The following is a 22711-nucleotide window of genomic DNA, read 5'->3' as shown; positions in this document are numbered from 1 at the left end:
GCTGGCTAAACCCAAGATCCATGTTAACCCTGTAAGGCAGCCTCCTTTGGTGCCCAGTATCCACTCACTCTTCCTTCAGCACAGACGCCCCTATCTACTGGTCTGGAGGAAAAAGGCCTTCATCTGGCTCCTCCCCCATGAGCTGCTTCCTCCAGGACAACAAATGCTGCGCTTGTTAGGAAGGCGATAATGAACGCTCTGCACTCCCACGGGGCTTTATTCGGGCTACAGGACAGCACTTAACCTTGCACCTGTCTTCCCTGTGCGAGGGACACTGGGACCTAGCCTTCGCCTTTGCTCCAGCACCGAGCTTGGCTGTCCTATGCTTGTCCTATCCTTGGCTCTCAGTGTGTTTACCTGAGTTCCTCTTTGCTTCCACTGGAGCCAGATCGATCCCTGGCCTCAGGGAGTTTTCACTCTAACAGAGGTAAGCTGCTTGAGCACAAGTTCCAAATACCTTAAGGTCCTAGAGGGGATCTCAGGGAAGAAGGTGGGTAGGGCAGGGTTAAGAAAAGATTTCCTGCATAAGCTGCAAAAATGACCCTTGTCAGAAGACGGGGGTTTTTGAAGAGCAGAAAAGAGAGGACACCTTGGGTGGAGGGGACCTCAGAGCACAGGCACAGGGCAGGAAAAACGGAGGTATACTCCATGCAGAGTAAAAGGAACCCTTTTACCCTGAGCACCTGGGCACTAGGCTAGCTGTCTGACAGGCTTTATCTCATCTACTTCTTCCCACAACACTAGGAACCAGATATCATAATTTCCATGACGAAAGTGAACCTCGACAGGCCCCGCATTTCCCCAAGCTCTCACCTCTAACGTGATGCGCCCTGGATATGAACCCCAGCCATCTGACTCCTGAGCTCCCCCGGTACGGCCTTACACCACACTCCCTCCCAGGAGCAGCACTAAGTCCTTTTCGCTGGCTGGTGAGAAAAGCAGGAAATCAGATTGAAAGGGAAATCATGAATCTTAGATCGGCCCTATTAAACCACCTCCACGCTCCAGCATTTCACCTGCACAGCAGTAGGCGTGTTCCCCAAACCGGCATGCGAGGAACACTGCTCAGGAAGATACTGACATTCCCTCTGGGGTGAAACAAGCTTGGGAAATGCCAGGTGCTATATCCCCGTCTGGGTGCTTCACACAGCTCATCAACATCCCAAGGACGCTAAGAAGTCCCTTCACTCTGTCTAAGCCAGGCCTCGCCACCGTTTGCCCGTCACACTCGGCCAGGCGTTAGTGCCCGCAGAGCCGTGCCCGGCCGGCCATGCCCTGGGCCATGAACTTCAGGGGAGCGTGCCAGGCGCCCCGGCCCCGGGGGCTGCCCTCACGGCTGCCACGGCCACCGGCCTCTCCGCCTCACCACTGACTGTGTGTGGCCATTGGGAAAGTCCGGCATCATCTTCCTCACTTGCCTAAAAAGAAAAAAGGTATAAACGCTTCCCTGGCAAGGCGTCGAGAAGACTAAATGAATGAAGTAAGGGGTTTCTTTCCGTGTCCGCGACACAGAACACAGCCGAGGCTGCAGGTTCTCCTGGTGGGTTTCCGGGAACTCGGGAGGAAAGACTCATCTCCAAGCTTCCGCCCGGTCCTTAGCTGCGCCGATGCCCACGAACCACCCTGCGAACCCGGGGAAGCGGGCGCGGAGGACCCGGCCGCCGCCCCCTCGGGTCGGGCTCGGGGCGCGGGAGCGGCGGGCGGAGGAGGAGCCGCGGGCCGGGAGCCTCGGCGCTTCCGGGGCAGCGGGCGGCCGGCTGCACTTCCCGTGGGCGAGCGGCCCGCCGGGCGTCGGAGCCCGCGCCCCGCACCGGCCGCACCGAGGCAGCGCCCCGCGCACCCCGGCGCAGGTGAGCGCTCGGGGAGGCGCGGGCGGGAGCGGGAGCGGAGGGGCCCCGCAGGCAGGGCGAGCAGGCGAGCGGGCGGGGCGGGCAGGCGGCTGGGCCGGCAGGACTCCCGCGGGCAGTGGACCCCCGCGTTCGGCCCCGTTAGCGGCCCGGTCCTCGGTCCCCGGTCCCGGATTTGCCCCCTCCCTGCGGCACCGCTGGCCGGTTCACCGCCGTCCCCTCTGCGCCCCTTCACCTGGCCGCTCGTAGCACCCACAACGCGGAAACGGGTGAAAAGGCCCTCGGAGAGAGCTGTCACCTTCTCTGTCGCCAAGAAGCTCGTGCAGGGAGCCCTCCTTGAGCTTGAGGAGCCTGCCTGGTTCAGGTGGCTTCGGTCTTGAACTGTAGATTCTTTTTCTTCCAGGCTGGTCTTGAACTGTAGATTCTTTTTCTTCCAGGCTCTCGCCTCCTTCTCTGCTCTGTCGCAGCCTCTCCCTCTGCTCTTCTGATGGCCTTTGTGACAGTGTTTCAGCAAGAACAGGGCTTTACTTAGGGTTACAGGCCTACGGAGCGATCCCTTCCGCAGTCATTTCACGAACCTCTGCGATGGGCTGGGTATCGTGTGACAGCACTGGACAGGACAGAGGCAGCCCTCGTCCTCTACCCGGGGACACCAGGAACCACACACCCTGACAAGTGCAGCTAGGAGAGGGCGGGATGGAGTACACACTCCCCAAGCTGATGCATCTAACCCAGGGGCCACGGAGGGTCAGGAATGACCCATTGTCAGAGGGAGTCACATCTAGTTATTTTTAAAACCTTTTTTAAAAATTGAAATACAACCCACACACAGAAAAGTGCCCAGATCTTAAGTGTACAGCTTTCCCAGTGTCACGCAGTGACATTCCTATGCAGCCCACACCCAGAATAAATAAAACATTACTCGCACTCCAGAGGTTGTTTTTGACCGCGCCAAACAGCTCCTGGGATCTCTGGCCCCGACCAAGGATTGAACCCTGGCACCCAGTAGTGAAAGCCTGGAATCCTAACCCCTAGGCCACCAGGGAACTCCTCAGATGCCCTCTTATGCCCACTTCCAATCACAACTTTCACCCATGGGTAACTGCTATCCTGGTTTCTAACATCATAAAATAGTTTTATTTGGTTTTGAATTTTGGATACTTGAGATCATACTTATGTACTTTTGTGTATGGTGTTTTATACTCAATATATAGATTGAACCCGGTTGCATTTAGCACTCGTTCATTTATTCTGACTGACGTGTAATTTTTCACTGTATGGATAGACCACAATTTATTTCTACATTCTACCGGATACTAGGATTGATGGATACGGTTGTTTCCAGCTTGGGGTTATTGTAAATAGTGCTGCTGAGGCATTCTTATGTTTGTCTTTTGGTGAGCATATGTTAGCACTGCTGTTGGGTACATTCCTAGAAGTGAAATATAGCTCCAGACAGTTTTTCAAAGTCCTCCTACCAATTTGCACTCCCACAGGCAGTATATGAGTTCTGTTTCTCCACATGCTTACCAATACTTGATATTGTCTGTCTTTTTCATTGTAGCCATTCTGCTGAGTGAGTGGGAAGTGGGGTTGCACTGAGGTTTTAATTTGCATTCCTCTGGTGACTAATGAATTGTGCGTCTTTTCACACATCTGTTGGGCATTTGGATTTCCTTTTGTGAGGTGTCTGTTCAATTCTTGTGCCCATTTTTCCAATAGGTTGTCTCTCTTTTTTTACCAGTTTGTAAGAGTTCTTAAATATTCTGGATATGAGACATACTGGATATGTATTTTTAAAATATCTTCTCTCTCTCAGGAGATTACCTTTCACTGTCCTAATGATGTCTTTTGAAGAACAGAAGTTCTTCATTTTAATGTTGTCCAGTTTATCATTTTTCCCCTATGGTTCTATTATTTACGTTCAGTTTTTTAAAACAAATTGTTGCCTATCCTGGGGGTTAGGGAGTGGGTGAAATGCGTGAAGGTGGTCAAAAGGTATAAACTTCTAGTTATAAAATAAATTATAAAATAAATAAGTCCTGGGAATGTAATGTACAACATGGTGACCATGGTTAATAATACTGTATTGTATATTTGAAAGCTGCTAAGACAGTAGTACTTAAAAGTCCTGAGGACAAGAAAAAAAATTTTTGTAATTATGCATGGTAGTGGATGCTAACCAGACTTATTGTGATGATAATTTCTAAATACATACATAAATCGAATCATTGTGTTGTTCACCTGAAACTAATATAATGTTATATGTCAATTATATCTCAATTTTTTAAAATCAGGAAAATAATCAAAGTCAGGAAAATAATCTATATTTTCTTCTAAAAGCTTTATTGTTATCCTCACATATATCTACTATCCATTTGAAATTACTTTTCTGGTATGGTGGGATATATGGGTCAAGATTCATTTTTCCCACAAGGCTGTCTAAATTGACCCAGCACCATCTAGTAAAGAGACCACCTTTCCCCACTGCACTGCAGTGTCAGCTTTGTCATAAACCAGCAGACTGTGTAGATGTGGGTCTGTTTCTGGACACCCTATTCTTCCATTACTCTGTTTGTCCTTGTGCACAAATATCACTGATTGTTCCGTATGTCTGAAGATATAAGCTGGAGAGTACAGAGTGGAAAAAGAGAGTGATCAAAAGAATATAAGGCGGGCTTCCCTGGTGGCGCAGTGGTTGAGAGTCCGCCTGCCGATGCAGGGGACACGGGTTCATGCCCTGGTCCAGGAAGATCCCACATGCTGCGGAGCAGCTGGGCCTGTGAGCCATGGCCGCTAAGCCTGCGCGTCCAGAGCCTGTGCTCCGCAACGGGAGAGGCCACAACAGTGAGAGGCCCGCGTACCGCAAAAAAAAAAAAAAAAGAATATGAGGCTGGGAAGGTAAACAGAGGCGATATATTTAAGAGCTTGGTGAGTCATTATAAGGAATTTGGGCTTTAAAAGCAATGAGGAAACATTGATATTAAGCGACACAATGATGTGATCAGAGATGGGAAAATGAGTTCGTAAACTGAAGTCATCCAGGTGACAGTCTATGGTGGTCTGAACTATTTAATATTGAATAGATATAATTGACAGGTTTAGTAATTGAAGACATGTAGAGGAGTGTGGCAGTCAAAGATGATTCCTAGGTATGTAGATAAGGCAAGTGAATGGGTAGTGTGTAATTCACTGAGACAGAGAATACATAACAAAGATCATGAACAGAAAGTGATAATAGCAGAAATATGAGAGAATCATCAGATTTTGGCAACTTTTGTACAATGGATAGTTGTACTATCCACTGAAATCAAGACTATTTTTCTAATTTAGAGTAGAATGTTTTAATTTCTATTTTTGAAACCCAAACAATTCAGTTTAATATGAATCTTTTGTAATATATTTGCATTATATTTGGCATTTACTTAATAGATATCTCTTATCTGCCCTACTGATATTGGTAAATTTTACTAAGAAACCAAGTTGAAGGTAGATTTTAACAAAGAAGAAAAGCCCAGTGAAAATAATAAAACGTCTGGTTTTAAAATAGCACAAATAGCAGTAATAATGCAGGTATTCCAATAAGAATATAGACTTGTATAGCCTAGAGTTACTATTATTTCCTTCTGGTAAATACTTCTGAACAACATGCTTTTAAGTTATTTGAAATTATTCTCTGTTAGGAAGATACAGATTGCAAATTTTCATCTTTCTTTGGTCCCCAGACATTACTAAGACTTTCTGTCTGGTTATGGTTAAATAGGAACAGAATTAGATATTAATGAAATATTTGCTAATGAAAGACAAAGATATTATAAAAAGTTAGGGAACAGACTCTTAAAGCTAAACGTTGCTGATTCATTTGCTCTAGTAAGACAACTATTCATGAATCAGTTCCTACAATTCATGTTCTCTGACATGATTCTTTGGAAAATAATGCCAGTCTTCTGTTAAATTTTTAAGCATGTGACGTAATCATTGTGCTTTAACTTGGGATGGTATTTCAATACGTAATTACGTGTGATAGTCAACCTATTTTGTAGTCAGCCTATTTAGTTAAAAGTGTTATAAACGTACTCAAATCTCCTGAAAAAGAAAAACAAACAAACAAAAACCCCAGTAAATCTTGTTTTCTCTTTGTACTATGATGTTACATCTTCCCTTCACTTCACAGGCAGAACTTAAAAAGTGTATAATTACTGTCTTCATTTTCTAGCAGGCATTTCATTTGTTCCTCATAATCTACTTTCTGTTCTAAATGAGAGTGGGGTTTTGTGTAGGCAGTTGGTCATCTCCTAATTTTCAAATTCAAATGCTTCTTCTTAATCCTCACTGGCCATTTGACATTGTTCACCAACACCATTGTAAACCCATCTCATTTTCAAAACTCTCTTTCCTTGCCTATCATAACATTGCACTCTCCTGACGTGTCTGCTTGTAAAACTTGCTCCTCTCCATCTTTTAACTGTAGGTATTCCTTAATGCTTTGTCTCTTTCCATGCTACGCTTTCCCCAGATGATTTGAATTATCACATACAGGCTGATGACTACCACATCTATAATTCTGGCCCTGCTGCCTTCTTCAAACTCCAGACTCATTTTAAACATATGGCTTGGCGTGTGTCTCCATGCAAATATCCCACTAGGATCTTAAACCTACTGTTGCTTTATAGTAAGTTTGCATTATTCTGGTAGTGGAAGTCCTTTTAAAGTTCGTCTTTAAAAATCTTAGTTTGTTTTTAATCTAACACAGCCCCCCAAAGCCTTTTTCAAAAATATATAAAGAGCAGTCATTTTGTAAGCTCAAAAGGGAACTAATGTGTAAAGGCATAATTTGTAAACTGTATCCGTCATTAAATTCACTGCTGGCACAATCTATATTACATTCAATGCCTGCGTATTTACTTGAGACCTACAGCAAAGTAAATACAAAATAAGTTCACACCATTTCAGTTTAAAATGACCTTTAGTATGCATGTGACATAGTTTCAAAACTAAGGCAGTTTTTTAAAACGAAGGAGCTGTTTTCCAAAGACCAATTTGCTACATTTTGCAAAATACAGCAACGCTAATTAAAATGCTTCACATTCCATGTTTGGTCAGTAAGATATATTCCTATGTGACTAAAATACAGCTAAGATTTTAGATTTTAACAACCAAAGTAACAATACTTTTGATATATAATTAAATTTAGGGAGTTCCCTAGTGGCCTAGTGGTTAAGATTCAGCGCTGTTACTGCCATGACTGGGGTTTGATCCCTGGTCCAGGGACTGAGATCCCGCAAGCCTCGCGGCCAAAATATTAAATAAAAATAAAGTAGTGGGTGCTTTTATATACACATACACACACACACTCACACATATATTTGAAATTTTTGACATGTTTAAAAGTCTTCAAAATTTACAAAATGTAGTGCTGAAAGCATATGTACTTTGTTATATATTTAGCAAAAATTCAGCAAAATGATTTAATTTAATACAGGTTATAAGACTTCAGTTTTCTGCCTGCTAGAGTCCCATCTTAAATCTGACTTTATAGCAAAATTAGTAGTTTGAAATTTATTTCACAAAATCAAATCCCAGAATTTGCCAGGCAATTTTCAATTATTCCACTGCTTATCTAAATCGAGACGAGTGGTTCCTTGTGTCAGAGTTACCTGGAGAGCTCTTTAAAAATACAGATTTGGGGCTTCCCTGGTGGCGCAGTGGTTGAGAGTCCGCCTGCCGATGCAGGGGACACGGGTTCGTGCCCTGGTCCAGGAAGATCCCACATGCTGGCTGCGGAGCGGCTGGGCCCGTGAGCCATGGCTGCCGAGCCTGCGCGTCCGGAGCCTGTGGTCCGCAACGGGAGAGGCCACAACAGTGAGAGGCCCGCGTACCGCAAAAAAAAAAAACAAATTGGGGGCCCTACTTATGAACTACTGAATAAGAATTTCCGGGGGCAGCTATATTTTTAAAAGCTCTCTAGGTGATAATGATATACAGCTTAGTTTAGGAGCCACGGCTGCAGCCCACTAGATCAATCCTTAGTTACATCAGAATCCTGGGGTACTTGTTTTTTGGCTTTTGTGCTTTTTGGGGTTTTTTTGGTTTTTGTTTTTTGTGACGCACTGTGTGGCTTGTAGCATCTTAGTTCCCCAACCAGGGATCAAACCCAGGGCCCTGGCAGTGAGACAGCTGAGTCCTAACCACTGGACTGCCAGGGGATTCCTGGGGTACTTGTTTAAAAATCACATTCCCAAGCTTTACACCCAGAGATTTGATTCTGTAGATTTGGGATGGGGCCCGGGAACTGGCATTTTAACCCATCGTTTTGGTTGGTCCCTGTATTCATTTTCTGTGCTGCATGACAAATTACTACAAATTTAGCAACTTAAACCAACACCTATTTGTTATCTCATAGTTTCTGTGGGTCAAGGGCCCATGAAAGGCTTGGCTGAGTCTTACACTGGAGTCTCACCCGGCCGCAGTCCAGGTGTTAGCTAGGGCTGCGGTGCCATCAGAGATGCAAATGGGAAAAGACCCACTACTAAGCCCCCTCAGGTTGTTGTTTGTTGGCAGAATTCACCTCCTTGAAGTTGTAGGACTGAGGTCTGCTTTCTTGCTGGCCATCAGCTGGACACCACTCTCGGCTTCTTGAGGCTGCCTGAAGTTCCTTGACACTTTGCCCTCTCATGACATGGGAAATTCTTCCAAGTCAGCAAGGGAGTCTCTCTCCAGTCTGCTAAGATGAATTTTTACAGCCACACCTACACCCATGCACATACGTACATATGTACATAATATTCATTTATATGTTTTATATATATATATATATATACACACATCTTATATAGCAAATATACATACCATATGTATGTATTGTATGTATATACACATATACACACATGATTGTTACTATATATATGATGTGTATATACATTTATATACATATGCAAACACACACACCCTACAGAATAACATAATCATGTGAGTGACATACTACAACCTTTGCCATATTCTACTGGTAAGAAGTCATGGGTCCTGCCCACACCCACAGGTGTGAACACGGGGCCACCTTAGGGTGTGTCCACCACAGTCCGTAACTCCTCAGAAGCACTGTGTTGTGACTCTCTAGCTATTAACAATTAATTGCAGCACTTTAACGGACATTGTCCTGCAAGTTCTAAAGCATCCTGCCCTGACAAGTGTTTCAGCAAATGTTTGAGAAGCCAGTGTTGGAGCCTTTGAAACCAGTGTTCTTAAAGTCAAAATTCACATGAAGAGTAGATAATAATTTATCCATCAAAGAAGTGAAAAACTCCCTCAAACAATTTAAATCTTTAAGCAGACCAGTTTTTTGTTTGTTTGTTTGTTTGTTTGTGTACTTTCTGGCCGCACCACATGACATGCAGGGATCTTAGTTCCCTGACCTGGGATCGAATCCACGCCCCGCCCTGCAGTGGAAGCGCAGAGCCTCAACTGCTGGACCTCCAGGGAAGTCCCAAACAGACCAGTTTTTAGCACTCAGATTCAATGCTTTCCCCATGTGTTAGCCTCACGTACAATCATACATAGTGTAGTAGTTTCCTATTGCTTCTGCCATAAAGTACCACAAACGCAGTGGATTCATACCACACACATTGATTATCTTCTAGTTGTGGCAGTCACAGTCTGAAGTGGATCAGCGGGGCTGCATCCCTTCTGGAGGCTCTAGGGAGGAATCCAGGTCCTTGCCTTTTCCGGCTTCTAGAGGCTGCCACCTTCCTTGCTCACAGCCCCACGCTGCGCCCACCTCTGCTTCTGTTGGCACATCTCTGCTGTCACTCTGACCCTCCTGTCTTCCTTTTCTAAGACCTTTGGGATTGCATTTGGCCCACCTGGATAATCCAGGTTAATCTTCCCATCTCCAGACCCTTAATCACATCTGCAAAGGCAGCTTCTGCCAAGTAAGGTAGCTTATTTTCACTGGTTCTGAGGATTAGGATGTGGATGTTTTTTTTTATTTATTTATTCATTTATTTTTATTTATTTTGCGGTACGCAGGCCTCTCACTGCCGTGGCCTCTCCCGTTGCGGAGCACAGGCTCCGGACGCGCAGGCTCAGCGGCCATGGCTCACAAGCCTAGCCGCTCCGCGGCATGTGGGATCTTCCCAGACCGGGGCACGAACCCACGTCCCCTGCATCGGCAGGCGGACTCTCAACCACTGCGCCACCAGGGAAGCCCAAGGATGTGGATGTTTTGGGGACCACTGTGCTGTCTACCACAGACAGTGATTCCAGCTTAACAGAAATGTGATATGAATTATATAAGATACATAATCATATGCCTTCATAGGTTTCAGAACATTCCCTAAATAATAGATATCGGAGACCAGTTAGATATTGAATAATACTTAATACACTTTGGATTTTATACAGTGAAACTTTATGGTATTTACCTCACATATTAAGTTCCTTCATGTAATATTGAAAAAGCATTCTAAAAACACTGATGGTAACAGGCTACTGCTTTTTTTTTTCTTTTGAAGAAGCTCTTTGCTAATCTTCTATCAAGTCTTTGTAATTATCTACAAAGTAGGTATTTAGGTCTATATCATTCTACTTGATGAATGTCTTAAAGGCACAGGGAAAAGTGACTACATAACAAATCAGAGAATAGACAGAGTGAGGGGTGAGACCTTCCAGTTGGAGATTTGGGTTCATTATCTTCTCACCAGCCTGACAACTATGTCTCCCATATCTCGACCATATCTCGATATAGACTGTTACTAAATCTTGTAAAGATTAAAGCGTATTTGAATGTGATTGCTCCACAGCCTCAGCTGTACAGAACTGAAAAAGTAACAAGGAAAATGCAGTATGGTTTTAGACTCTAGGAAGTAGACAGTGTATACAGTTAATGGAACTGGTCTGCATTCTTGCTCAATTATCCTTTGTCAAAAATGCTATTTCCTGTGTTTGAACTTTTCCATAACATCAGTCACTAGGGCTTATACCAATCCACTTCCAGTGGCTGTTGGGCAATTGGATTTCTTCTTAAACAAGCAATGAAAAAAGGCAGCTACCCTAAATCAGCATGTATCGCCAAAAGGGCACATCATTTGATAAAATGAGAAACTGAAACTTAGATCTATCTACATCTGTTAAGTAAAGTGTTATGTTAATTTTGAACCTTTAGGCTGTCATTAAAAATATCAAATGATTCTCCAGTTTGTAAGTGAATCAAGGCCAAATGATGAATTTTCAAATTAAAACACAATTGAAAAAAAGATTTAAATAATATAAAAAGCAAGTAACATTGTGTCTACTGCTGGGGGCGGGGTGGGGAGGGGAAGGACATCTTCAATGGTTGAAATGAAGATGTCAAGAAACAGCAACTCCTGACCAGGAAAAGGATTTCAAAACCTAACAGTGGTTAACCAGGCACTGCCTCAATCTCACCACTTAGGGGCTGAAATCCAAAGAATATTAGGTAGGAAAAGAAACGCATGTCCTTGTTAATTTTCCCCTTTTCACATCTTTTTGGCTCGCTTAGCAGCTCTCTGCTTTGCTCTTTCAGATGTGCTTCTGGTCCCGCACCCCTGCACCCGCTACTGCTGCAGTTGGAGTTCCCCTTTTTTTTGAACTTTGATATATTTTCATGAATCATCAGTATCTCTTGTCTTCTCTTCATCAGCTCGGCATAAGGGTGTTCAGCATTTAGCTGAATGAAGCATTTTTGTCCAACACTGAAGAACATTCTTTAAATTTTGAAAACTCTTATCTCAGCGCGTCTAGTCAGACAAGCCGTTTCTCTGTGAGTTCCCGGGTGGTGGAGGGGGGGTTGTTTTGACCTCTGTAGATCCATCAAATAGTGAGAAAGCAGTCCTTGCTCTAGAACCAAGTTCTCCACCAGCCCTTCATCTTCAGAAGCCACTAGAACACAGTGGCTCCATCTTGGATCAGGGTGGGCTCTGTTCCACGCAATGTCCTCCCAGAAACCTAGGCAGAAAGAGCCTCCACCATCAGAGACATCAGGTCATTGTGGTGGGAGAGAACATGGCCATGGCGAGTTGCCCGTCTAATGGTCCTTTGCATTTCCATATAAATTTAGATGCCGTTTGACAATCCCTTCTCTCCCCCCGCCCCCCAAAAAAGAAAACCAAACCAAAAACCTTCCGGAATTTGGAATAACATTGAATAGATCCCTCCAATATCTATTTTAAATACATACTAACCCACACTATTTTCTGAACATCCTATGCCATGCATTTTACATAAATCATCTCATGTAATCTTCACAGTAATGCTGAGCAGGCTGTAGTATTATTTCCATTTCACAGATGGAAAAGCTAAAGTTGAGGGTTTCCCTGGTGGCGCAGTGGTTAAGAATCCGCCTGCCAATGCAGGGGACACGAGTTCGAGCCCTGGTCCGGGAAGATCCCACGTGCCGTGGGGCAACCAAGCCCGTGTGCCACAACTACTGAGCCTGCGCTCTAGAGCCCGCGAGCCACAACTACTGAGCCCGCGTGCTACAACTACTGAAGCCCACGCGCCCTAGAGCCCGTGCTCGGCAACAAGAGAAGCCACCGCGAAGAGAAGCCCGTGCACCGCAACAAAGAGTAGCCCCCACTCACCACAACTAGAGATAGCCTGCGTGCAGCAAGCAACGAGGACCCAATGCAGCCAAAAATAAATAAATTAAATAAATTAAAAAAAAAAAAAAGCTAAAGTTTAACAAGAGTAAAGTAGTTTACCAGAGGCCACAGTCCATAAGAGATGAGATCTAGGACCTCTGCCTGCAGAGTCTGCAGCCTTTACCACTATGTACAGCTGAGGGAAGGAGGGAGGGAGGGAGGGAGGGAAGGGAGGATGGGTGGGTGGATGGAGGGAGGGAGTTATTCAGGGGAAGGCAGACCTGGAGGAAAACTCCCCCAAGGTTTCTTACACTGCTCTCTCTCTACTGCTCAACATCTGTCTACCTTGATACATAATTATTTGTCCAAATAGTAACAGACCTTCTTCTCTGATTTCAGCGTTTACACAGGAAGTTCTTACAACGAGCTGCCTGCCAGCCGCCCTTCCCCAGATCCCGAATGCAACCCTGGCCAGGCGGCGCAGAGAACAGTCACTCTGCTGGTCATGCTGAGCTCATACTCTGTAAGTCTGATGGCTACACAGATCGGGGTTCAGCTAGCAACCAGCCCTGACCCCAGTGGTGTCTGTCCCTAATCCCCTAAGGGATGAGGGACCAATTTAGAGACTGAGCCTCTGTCAGGCACCAGGAGAGAAAGAAATGCCAGAGCCCACCCACTGGGACTGGGAGTAAGGTTAAGTACAGCTTTTGTGATCCTTTCTCTCTGTCTCTTGTAGGATGGCTGTTGGATGAGGTCAAGACTGGGTCCCCTCCCTTCTCCCACTTTACCAATGCCTGATCTCATGGGGTTAGTTTGGAGCCCACCACTATGGCATCATCAACCTCCTTGCCAGCTCCTCGTTCCAGGTCCAAGAAGCCTCTGGGCAAGATGGCTGGTGAGTGGACACAGACTCCTAATTCCAGGAGGCTGCCTGGCCCCCAAACACAGGACCTGGAGAGATGCAGGGAGGCTGACGGGGTGGGCGTGGGGGAGTCCTGCCTTGACCTCAGTGCCCAGAGGCTCTGTGGGGAGTGAGGGGGTGTGCATCAGGGAGCCTTCAGTCCTTTTGGCTCACAGGTTTCCCAGGTGTGCTCAGCTAGTCTTCCCAGCCTGGAAACCACTGTGCTGAGTGCTTACCTGGGTGTCTCTTTTTATCTAAATCGCCCTGAACCATTCAGAGGTAGGAGTCAAGCAGAGAGAAAAAAACAAATCAGCCGCCAGGACACCACACTTTGTGTCCCGGTCAAAAGCTGGGGAAGCTGAGCTGAAACCATTTGAAGTGCTCACAATATGTCAGACACTGCATTATCTCTGCTGATCTTCAACAGTAACTAAAATGAACCCATTTTACAGAAGAGGAAGTGGAGACATAGACTGACTTGCTTATGGTCGTATAGAAAAAAAGTAGCAGGTCCACAATCAAATCTGTGTGCCCCACTCCAAAGTGTGGTCCCGGATCACTCAGCTCTAAGGTCTTCAGGTACTCTGGGCAGTGAGTGGTCCTCTTGCATTTAGCAACAAGCTAGGATTTCTCAGGGCCAAACAGATGACAATCCCTGGCTCTCTCCGTCCCATAGTGGGTAGCCCCTTAATCTATTTTTTTTTAATTTATTTATGATTTATTTTTGGCTGTGTTGGGTCTTCGTTTCTGTGCAAGGGCTTTCTCTAGTTGCGGCAAGCGGGGGCCACTCTTCATCGCGATGCACGGGCCTCTCACTATCGCGGCCTCTCTTGTTGCGGAGCACAGGCTCCGGATGCGCAGGCTCAGTAGCTGTGGCTCACGGGCCTAGTTGCTCCGCGGCATGTGGGATCTTCCCAGACCAGGGCCCGAACCCGTGTCCCCTGCATCTGCAGGCAGATTCTCAACCACCGCGCCACCAGGGAAACCCAGCCCCTTAATCTAAATCCACCTCCCCTCAGTGCTGAAAGTGGGTTTGGGGACTAATTGATCTTTACCAGCTTAAGGTAGCTCTATTTACTGACTCACAGATGGTTGACTAGTCAGCTTGTGGGAAGTTCTGGTTAGGATAGGCTAGGGGGGTACCAGCAATCGAAGGGCGTGGAACAGACAAAGCCATCTTTCCCAATCAGGCTTGTGAAACCGCCAGAGTTCTCTTCTTTCTTCCTCCCTCCCTCCCTCCTTTCCTTTCTTCCTTTCTTTTTTTTCCCCCTCATATTGTTGTTACACCAAAAGCTTTACAAAAAATTATTGAAGTATAATTGACATACAACATTCTATCAGTTTCAGGTGTACAGCATAATGATGCAACATTCGTATACATTGTGAAGTAATCATCACAATAAGTCTAGTTAACATCCATCACCATACATAGTTACAGATTTATTTTCTTCTTCGGATGAGAACTTTTAAGGTCTATTCTCTTAGCAACTTCAGAATATGCAGTACGGTAAGACAGGCTGGCATTACATCCCTGCCGACTTATAAAACTGCCAGAGTTTTTATGTATTCCCGAAACCTTTAAAGATAAGGGAAACTTTTGGGCAAGTCCTGAGGGATGTACACAGTAGCAGAGCAACAGTTGTGAGAAGAAGGTGGACAGGGGAGATGGGCTGACCTCCTCCCCGCGGTGGCTCCTCTCTGGGGGGTCGCCAGGAGACCCCTGCTGAAAACTCCAGGCCTGAGCAGTGCTTCTTCCCTGCAGACTGGTTCAGGCAGGCCCTGTCGAGAAAGCCCACAAAGACGCCCGTCTCCCCAGAAAACACCCACAGTGACGGTTCACAGCCGAGCTCCTCGGACAGGCCCCCAACCCTGGGCCCCAGCTCAGAGGTGTCTCCCACCCTGCCACCGACACACTTGGGCGCCCACGGCAGCAGTAGCAGCAGCAGCGGCCGCTGGAGCAAGGACTATGATGTGTGCGTGTGCCACAGCGAGGAGGACCTGGCAGCCGCCCAGGAGCTGGTCTCCTACCTGGAGGGCAGCGCTGCCGGCCTGCGCTGCTTCTTGCAGCTTCGCGACGCAACCCCCGGCGGCGCCATAGTGTCCGAGCTGTGCCAGGCGCTGAGCAACAGCCACTGTCGCGTGCTGTTCATCACGCCGGGCTTCCTCCGGGACCCGTGGTGCAGGTACCAGATGCTGCAGGCGCTGAGCGAGGCCCCCGGGGCGGAGGGCCGCACCATCCCCCTGATGTCAGGCCTCAGCAGAGCCGCCTACCCCGCCGAGCTCCGATTCATGTACTTCGTGGACGGCTGGGGCCCCGACGGTGGCTTTCGCCAAGTCAAGGAGGCTGTCACGCGGTGTAAGTTACAGGGAAGGGAGAAGGGGAAGGGGCTTCAGCCATAGCGCCTGCTCTGCTTGGGTTTTTAGGAGACACCCAATGTGGCCTAGTACAGGCTTCAGTTTAGAGCGCTTAGCAGATGCTGCGCTTTTTTTTTTTTACAAATAGGTTTGTGGCAACCCTGCATTGTCAGGTGATGATTAGCATTTTTTTTAGTAATAACATTTTTAAATTAAGGCATGTACATTGTTTTTTAAATCAATTTCTTATTGAAGTGTAGTTGATTTACAAGGTTGTGTTAGTTTCTGTGCACAGCAAAGTGATTCAGATATAGATATAGATATATATACACATTCTTTTTTTAAAATATTCTTTTCCATTATGGTTTATCATAGGATATTGAATATAGTTCTGTGTGAAGGCACGTACATTGTTTTTAAAAACATAATGCTATTACACACTTAACAGACTACAGAAAAGTGTAAACATAACTTTTATATGCACTGGGAAGCCAAAAAATTTGTGTGACTCACTTTATTGCAATATTTGCTTTATCGTGGTGGTCTTGAACTGAACCTGCAATATTTCTGAGGTCTGCCTGTAGTTCAGAATGCAGGCTCTGGAAAAAAACTGTGTCACTTGGGCAAGCTACTTAACTGCTCCGTGCCTGAGTTTTCTCATTGGTTAGATGAGAATGAAACTATATACCTAAATAAGTATATACACTAAGTAAATTCAGAACGTGGCCTGGCACACGTAAAGTACTTGTGACAGGCCGGGCCTAGCGCATTATCAAGTCCTCAATAAATATAAGTCACTATTATCATTATTAGTATTAATAGTATTAGGTTTCTCTCACTGAGGTCAGGCTGGAGATGGCCACCAAGAGCTGGGAAAATGCCAGGAGGGACCCTGGTTTAGTATTGGTTTAGTAACACAAACAGGTACAAAATAATAGGAAAGAATTGCCTACCATAAGCGTATCCAGGGAGGGGCATTATATTACAGTGGGTTTAGAAGTAAAATAGATTAAAAGGTAGCGAAGGCAGGGACATGTGGGGGAAACAGAGATGCTGGGATTTGAGGAGGGTGACAAGCCATGTGATTCTCTTTCGTCTCTTTCAGATCTGAAGACCCTCAGCTGACACTTCTTACATCAACACGGATGCAGACAGTTGGAGCAAAGCTGGAAATGGAGTGAGAGGGCCTAGGACCTTGGGTTCCAGCAGATGTGCCAAGTTGTGAGGAGTAAGTTTGCAGCACGTTGTATGTGACCTTGGGATCAGATTGTCCGTGGCCTCCATAACCGTGGGCTCCCAGGAAGGCCCCGGGGAAGCTGGGGACTCCCCCAGGAAGGCCTGGGAAAGCTGGGGACTCCCCCAGGAAGGCTGTGAGGGGGCTGGGGACTCCCCCAGGAAGGCCTGGGGAAGCCAGAAAGTGGAGGTGGAAGGAAGTGTGACACCAAGACATCACCCACGTGTTGCCTCCTGCGAGACTGGACGTGAAGCCTGGCACATCGTGCCTATGTCTTCTCCCCCTGGAATCGGGCACTGGTGTCTAGGTGCCTTCCTCCTGAAGAGGTGACTTACCTGAGTAAGGAGCTGGAAGCCTGGACTGCTCGCCTCAGCTGGGTGGTTTTCCCAGTTGCCTGGGGAAGCCCTGAACAGGTGTCAGGAGAGAACAACAGGTATAGCGTCTTTCACACTCACACTCTTGCGGCGTCTCCCAGTGAGTCGTTCACTTCCGAAAGCTGCGTGGAAGATGCCCTCAGCACATCTACTGGGCAAATACTGTCCTGTATTTGTTTTCACTGCATGCCTGTCATTAAAGACTCACACCTAGAAAGGAGTCTGAAGAGGGGACAGAAGAGGGGAGGGAGCAGGTGGGGTGAAGAGAAGGAAAGCTCAGACCCTTTAGCTGGGATCAAAAGCCCACCCACCAATGTGCTGACATATGGGGGCCTCATCAGGCGTCTGGCCAGAACTCCTGCTTTTACAGTAGTTCCTTCACCTCTGCACTCAGAGGAATCAGCGTATTTCTTCTGGCAGACGATTGTCTACCTTGTAGGACAGGCAGAGTTTCATTCATCTGTTCTCAGTAAAACTTGGTGGTTGAACTGAAATGAATTTATGATTCCCCTGATGTGTACTTTTGTGTCTCTTCCCCCACTTCCCCCTACCACATCTCCTGCTTTTACTGAAAAAAATGTATATATATATATATATATATATATATTAAATTGAGATATAATTGACATATAACATATTAGTTTTAACTGTACATGATTCGCTATTTGTATATATTGTGAAAAAATTTTATTTTTAATTACAAATTATCTTATTACATACAAAAGGACTAAAGGACAATACAGTGTACACTCACGTACTCAACACCCAGCTTAGAAGCCAAACCTCGCAATCCCCATGTTGCTCCCTTTGTGCCCTTACATTCTCTTCCCTACTCCCACCAGAAGTAACCACTATTCTGAATTTTGAATTTATCATTCTTAGCTTTTCTCTAGAAATTTATTACATATGTATGCATCCCTGACAATATATTAACTTTTACATGGTTTTACACTTTACATAAATGGTGTTATATTCTGCAAATTCCTTTTTTTTTTTTTTTTGCCATGTTTGTAAGATGTGTCCATGTTGATTCATGGAGCTGCAGTAAATTCACTTTCATTCCGTTATGTAAATATACCACGGTTCAGTTGCACATGTTTTTACAAGTGGACATTTGGTGGTTTCCAGTTTTTTTTGCTGTTGAAAACAATGAGGCTGTAAGCATTTTTATTCTTGTGTATGTTTCCAAGAACAAGATTTTCTAGGATTTAACCTAGATGGGGAACAGCTGGGTAGTGAAGAGTGCGCACCTTCAGTTTTGGTAGAAGATACCAAATTGGTTGTGCAATTTATGTTCCTGCCAGTTGTGCATAAGAGTTGCCACTTTTTCATGTTCTTGCTAACATTTAGGATTATCAGATGTTTTCAATTTTATTTTTTTGCCACGCTGCACGGCTTGTGCAATCTTAGTTCCCTGACCAGGGATTCAACCCGGGCCCCGGCAGCGAGAGCACCGAGTCCTAACCACTGGACTGCCAAGAAATTCCCTACACTTATCAGTTTTTTAAGTGTTTAATAAGCTGGTGGATGAACACTGGTATCCCATTGTCATAATATTCTTTTTTTCCTTTTGCCTTTTTTGTAGAAAAAAATATATATCATACACTAAAAGGAAGGAGGAAGTTTGATGAATCCCCATATACCTATCACCCAGTTTCAACAATTACCAACTCAGAGATAAGCTTTTATTAATAATAACCCTACCCATTAGTCACCCGAAGATCATTGTGAAGCAAATCGCAGGTATTATTTTATTCTAAATATTTAAGTATGTCTCTCTAAATTATTAGAAGTTTAAAAAAAAATGACCACCATATAACAGTATCTTTTAAAGAACAGAAACTTTTTTTTTTTTTTTTTTGCGATACGCCGGCCTCTCACTGTTGTGGCCTCTCCCGTTGCGGAGCACAGGCTCTGGATGCACAGGCTCAGCGGCCATGGCTTACAGGCCCAGCTGCTCTGCAGCATGTGGAATGTTCCCGGACCGGGGCACGAACCCGTGTCCCCTGAATCGGCAGGCGGACTCTCAACCACTGCGCCACCAGGGAAGCCCAGAAGCTTTATTTTTTAATGTGACAACTTTTATCTGTTACTTTGTAGTCTGTGCTTTTTGTGTCTTCTTTAGGAAATCTTCCCTACTCCTGTATTTTCTTCTGGAAGTATTTCACATTTAGGTCTTTAATCCACTTGGATGTTTTGTTTGGGTTTGTTTTTGTTGCTCTTGGTTTATAAGTAAGAGATACTTTTTTTTTTCCATTTGAATAGCCATTATTTACTGACTAGTCCATCCTTCCCCTACTGATTGTGATGTCACTGCTGTTATAGTTGTCATACGTGAGGGTCTGCTCCTGGGTTCTCCAGCCTCCTCCCTTTGTCTGTTGATGTATCCCTGTGTCAGTGGCAGCGTGGCTTACATACTGTTGTTGTTAGTAAACCTGGATAACTTAATAGTCAGCTCTTCCCATTCCTCTTAATCATGAATATCACTTCCACCCTTCCTGTTCCTTTACTGTTTCATATAAATTGTTTATTCAGTTAGTCAGATTCCAGGAAAAGGCCAGTTAATATTTTTATTGGACTTACATTGAGTTGAGAGATTAATTTGGAAAGGACAGATGTTTTAATGATATTGAATCTTTCACCTAATAAAAATGGCATGTCTCCATTTATCCATGTATTTCAATAAAACTTTATAAATCTTTTCCATATTGGTCAGTCACATTTTTAATGAGATTTATTCCTTAGTACGTCGTATTTTCTGTTGCTACTGTAAAAGGTTTAATTAAAAAATATTTTTATTTGTTTATTCATTCATTCATTCATTTTGGCTGCACCGGGTCTTTTTTTTATATATAAATTTATTTATTTGTTTTTGGCTGCGTTGGGTCTTCATTGCTGTATGCGGGCTTTTGCTAGTTGCACTGAGGGAGGGCTGCTCTTCGTTGCGGTGCGTGGGCTTCTCATTACGTGCGCCGGGTCTTAGTTGCGGTATGCGGGATCTTTTTTTTTAGTTGCGGCATGGGAACTCTTAGTTGCGGCATGCATGTGGGATCTAGTTCCCCAACCAGGGATTGAACCAGGGCCCGCTGCATTGGGAACGTGGAGTCTTAACCACTGGACCAACAGGGAAGTCCCTCATATTGATTTAATATAAGCAAACTACTGAATTATTTATTCCATAGACTATAGATTTTGTTGGGTTTCTATAAAGACAATCATATAATTTGCAAGACAAAACAAAAACTTGTCTTTCTCTGCTGCCTAGGACCACCAGTAAGATATTGAAAGTGACAACTTTGTCTAAATCATGATTTCAAAGGGAATGCTTCAAACATTTCATCATTATATGTGGTATCTGTTGTACGTTTTGGGTTTGGTACATATTTTTTAACAAGCTGTAAGTTTCCTGTTCTTTCTAGTTGATTAGGAGTTTTACTTATGTTGAATGGGTTTGAAATATATTCTAAAATTTCTGCATCTACTGAAATGATGTTTTTTCTCCCTTTTAAATGGTAATGCAGTGAATAACATTAGATTTTATAATTTTAAGCTGGTCTTATATTCCTGGGGTAAACTTATCTTGATCGTGATGTATTATTACCTCTGTTTAAATTGCAGGATTCAGATTGCTAACATTTTCTTTATGATTTTACATCTATATCCGTATGTAAGTTTGGCCCATAATTATTCTTTCTTGTATTATCCTTTTCTGTCTCTGTTACCAAGGTTATATCAGGTTTCTAAAATAATTGGGGAGTGTTCCCTTTTTTCTATTCATTGATGAGTTAAAGCTTGGAATTAATTGTTCCTTGAATGTTTAGTAGACTAATCTGTAAATCCAGTTGGACCTAGCGTGTTTTGCAAGGGGGGGAGTGGGGCGGATTTAAATCTGCAATTTCAGTGTCTTAAAGAGTTATAGATCTATTTCGATTTTTCATTTCTTCTGGAGTCAATTTGGCATAAACAGTGAAGAATACAAAACTGGCTGAAATAGATTTTTCAGTTTGAATTCCCAGATCATGTAGGCAGTATGAATCTGAATTCTAAACCTGCATGGAGATTGGCCTGTGAACAAATTTTCAGGGTTTTTTGTCTTTTTTTTTCTTCTCCCCTCCGGAGCCAGATGTTGAGGCAGATAAGTTTCCTAAACATCTTGTCTCCTTTAGTAGGGCAGCTTTTATTTTACTTTTTAAGTAGTTGGCCCTTTCATTGAGGTGGGGGCCCTTTAGAGATCTTGGCTCTCTGGGAAGTTTTCTCTTCCAACTCCTCGCTTGCATGAGTCCAGATCTGCACCTTAAACATCATATTTTAAAGCCCAAGGCTCTAGATTTCTAGAAACAAGCCATCACCCTTAGAACTTCAGCTTCAATACCCACTTACTATTCTATAGATTTGTGCTCCCACATTTTTTGTTTCTGAAAATTTTATTTTCTTGGGAGCACAGGAATGTAACCAAAGGGATGTTCTAAATTTTGCATCCAGAATGTTTAGGTGTTTTTAGCTGATTGCTTTTAGAATATCTAGTCTGTCATACTACCTGAAATGGAAGTGTCTAGTCCTTCTTTAAACTAAACTAAACAAACAAATAAATAAGTAAAATAAAAGGGAGAAGTTTTGAGATTCCACAAGAAAATGGAAGGATTGATGCTTATAGACTAGGGCTTCCCAGTAACAACCTTCTAATACAGCAATGTCCAGTCGAACTTTCTGTCGTGATGGAAATGTTCCACATCTGTGCTGTCCAATGTGATACGAGCCACACGAGCCATACGAGCCATATGAGCCATACGTGGCTATCAAGCACTTGAAACATGGTTATATGACTGTGGAACTGAATTTTAAATTTCATTTAATTCTAATTAATTTAAATGTAAAGTTACACTTGGCTAATTGCTATTGGATAGGACAGTGCAGAGCCTTCTAATGTTTCCAAACAAGCTGAACTAAAAAATTATCAACAGACAAATGCCTCTGAAGCCAAGTGAAGATTTACTGCTGTAAAAGTCCCTTACACTCTGCTGTCCGGTATTCCAGCAGGTCCTCTGGAGGGCTGAGGCTCCCTATGAGCTCATCTTTTCCTTGAGCCAGGCCCTCTTATGAGTAGAATTCTGACCTTATGCATATTCTAATTAGAATTATACAGTTGGTCCTCCAACAATGTGGGACTTAAAGGCGCCGACCCTCAGTGCAGTAGAAAACCAGCTACAACTCTACAGTTGACCTTCTGGACCTGTATCTGTGGATTCACGTAGTAATGCAGTATTTACTATTTTAAAAAAATCTGAGTATACGTAGACCCTGCAGTTCTAACTCGTGTTGTTCAAGGGCCAAGTGTATGCTTCTTTTCTTTTCTTCAGCTAAGATAGCAAAAGAGATGATTTACTGTACACATTACATTCAAC

The 22711-nt window shown here is 44.4% G+C and overlaps 1 protein-coding gene across 2 annotated transcripts; it reads left to right on the top strand.

The window, feature by feature from the left end:
• The first annotated feature begins 1763 nt into the window (after positions 1-1763).
• On the top strand, positions 1764-17076 carry TIRAP (TIR domain containing adaptor protein). 2 transcript variants are annotated; one of them, XM_081239025.1, is made up of 6 exons: positions 1773-1850; positions 11506-11625; positions 12845-12968; positions 13182-13340; positions 15109-15702; positions 16807-17076. In XM_081239025.1, exons 4-6 carry the CDS (start codon positions 13274-13276, stop codon positions 16824-16826), a joined length of 681 nt encoding a protein of 226 aa, XP_081095151.1. In that variant the 5' UTR covers positions 1773-1850; positions 11506-11625; positions 12845-12968; positions 13182-13273; the 3' UTR covers positions 16827-17076. The 2 variants fall into 2 exon arrangements, with proteins under 2 accessions (XP_081095152.1, XP_081095151.1); XM_081239026.1 differs by lacking the exon at positions 11506-11625 and having other exon boundaries at positions 1764-1850.
• Positions 17077-22711: the final 5635 nt, after the last annotated feature.

This window comes from Mesoplodon bidens (assembly GCF_964165515.1).
Source record: "Mesoplodon bidens genome assembly, chromosome: 7".
In the NCBI taxonomy this organism is placed as follows: Eukaryota; Metazoa; Chordata; class Mammalia; order Artiodactyla; family Ziphiidae; genus Mesoplodon; species Mesoplodon bidens.
This window is presented reverse-complemented; position numbering and strand designations above follow the sequence as displayed.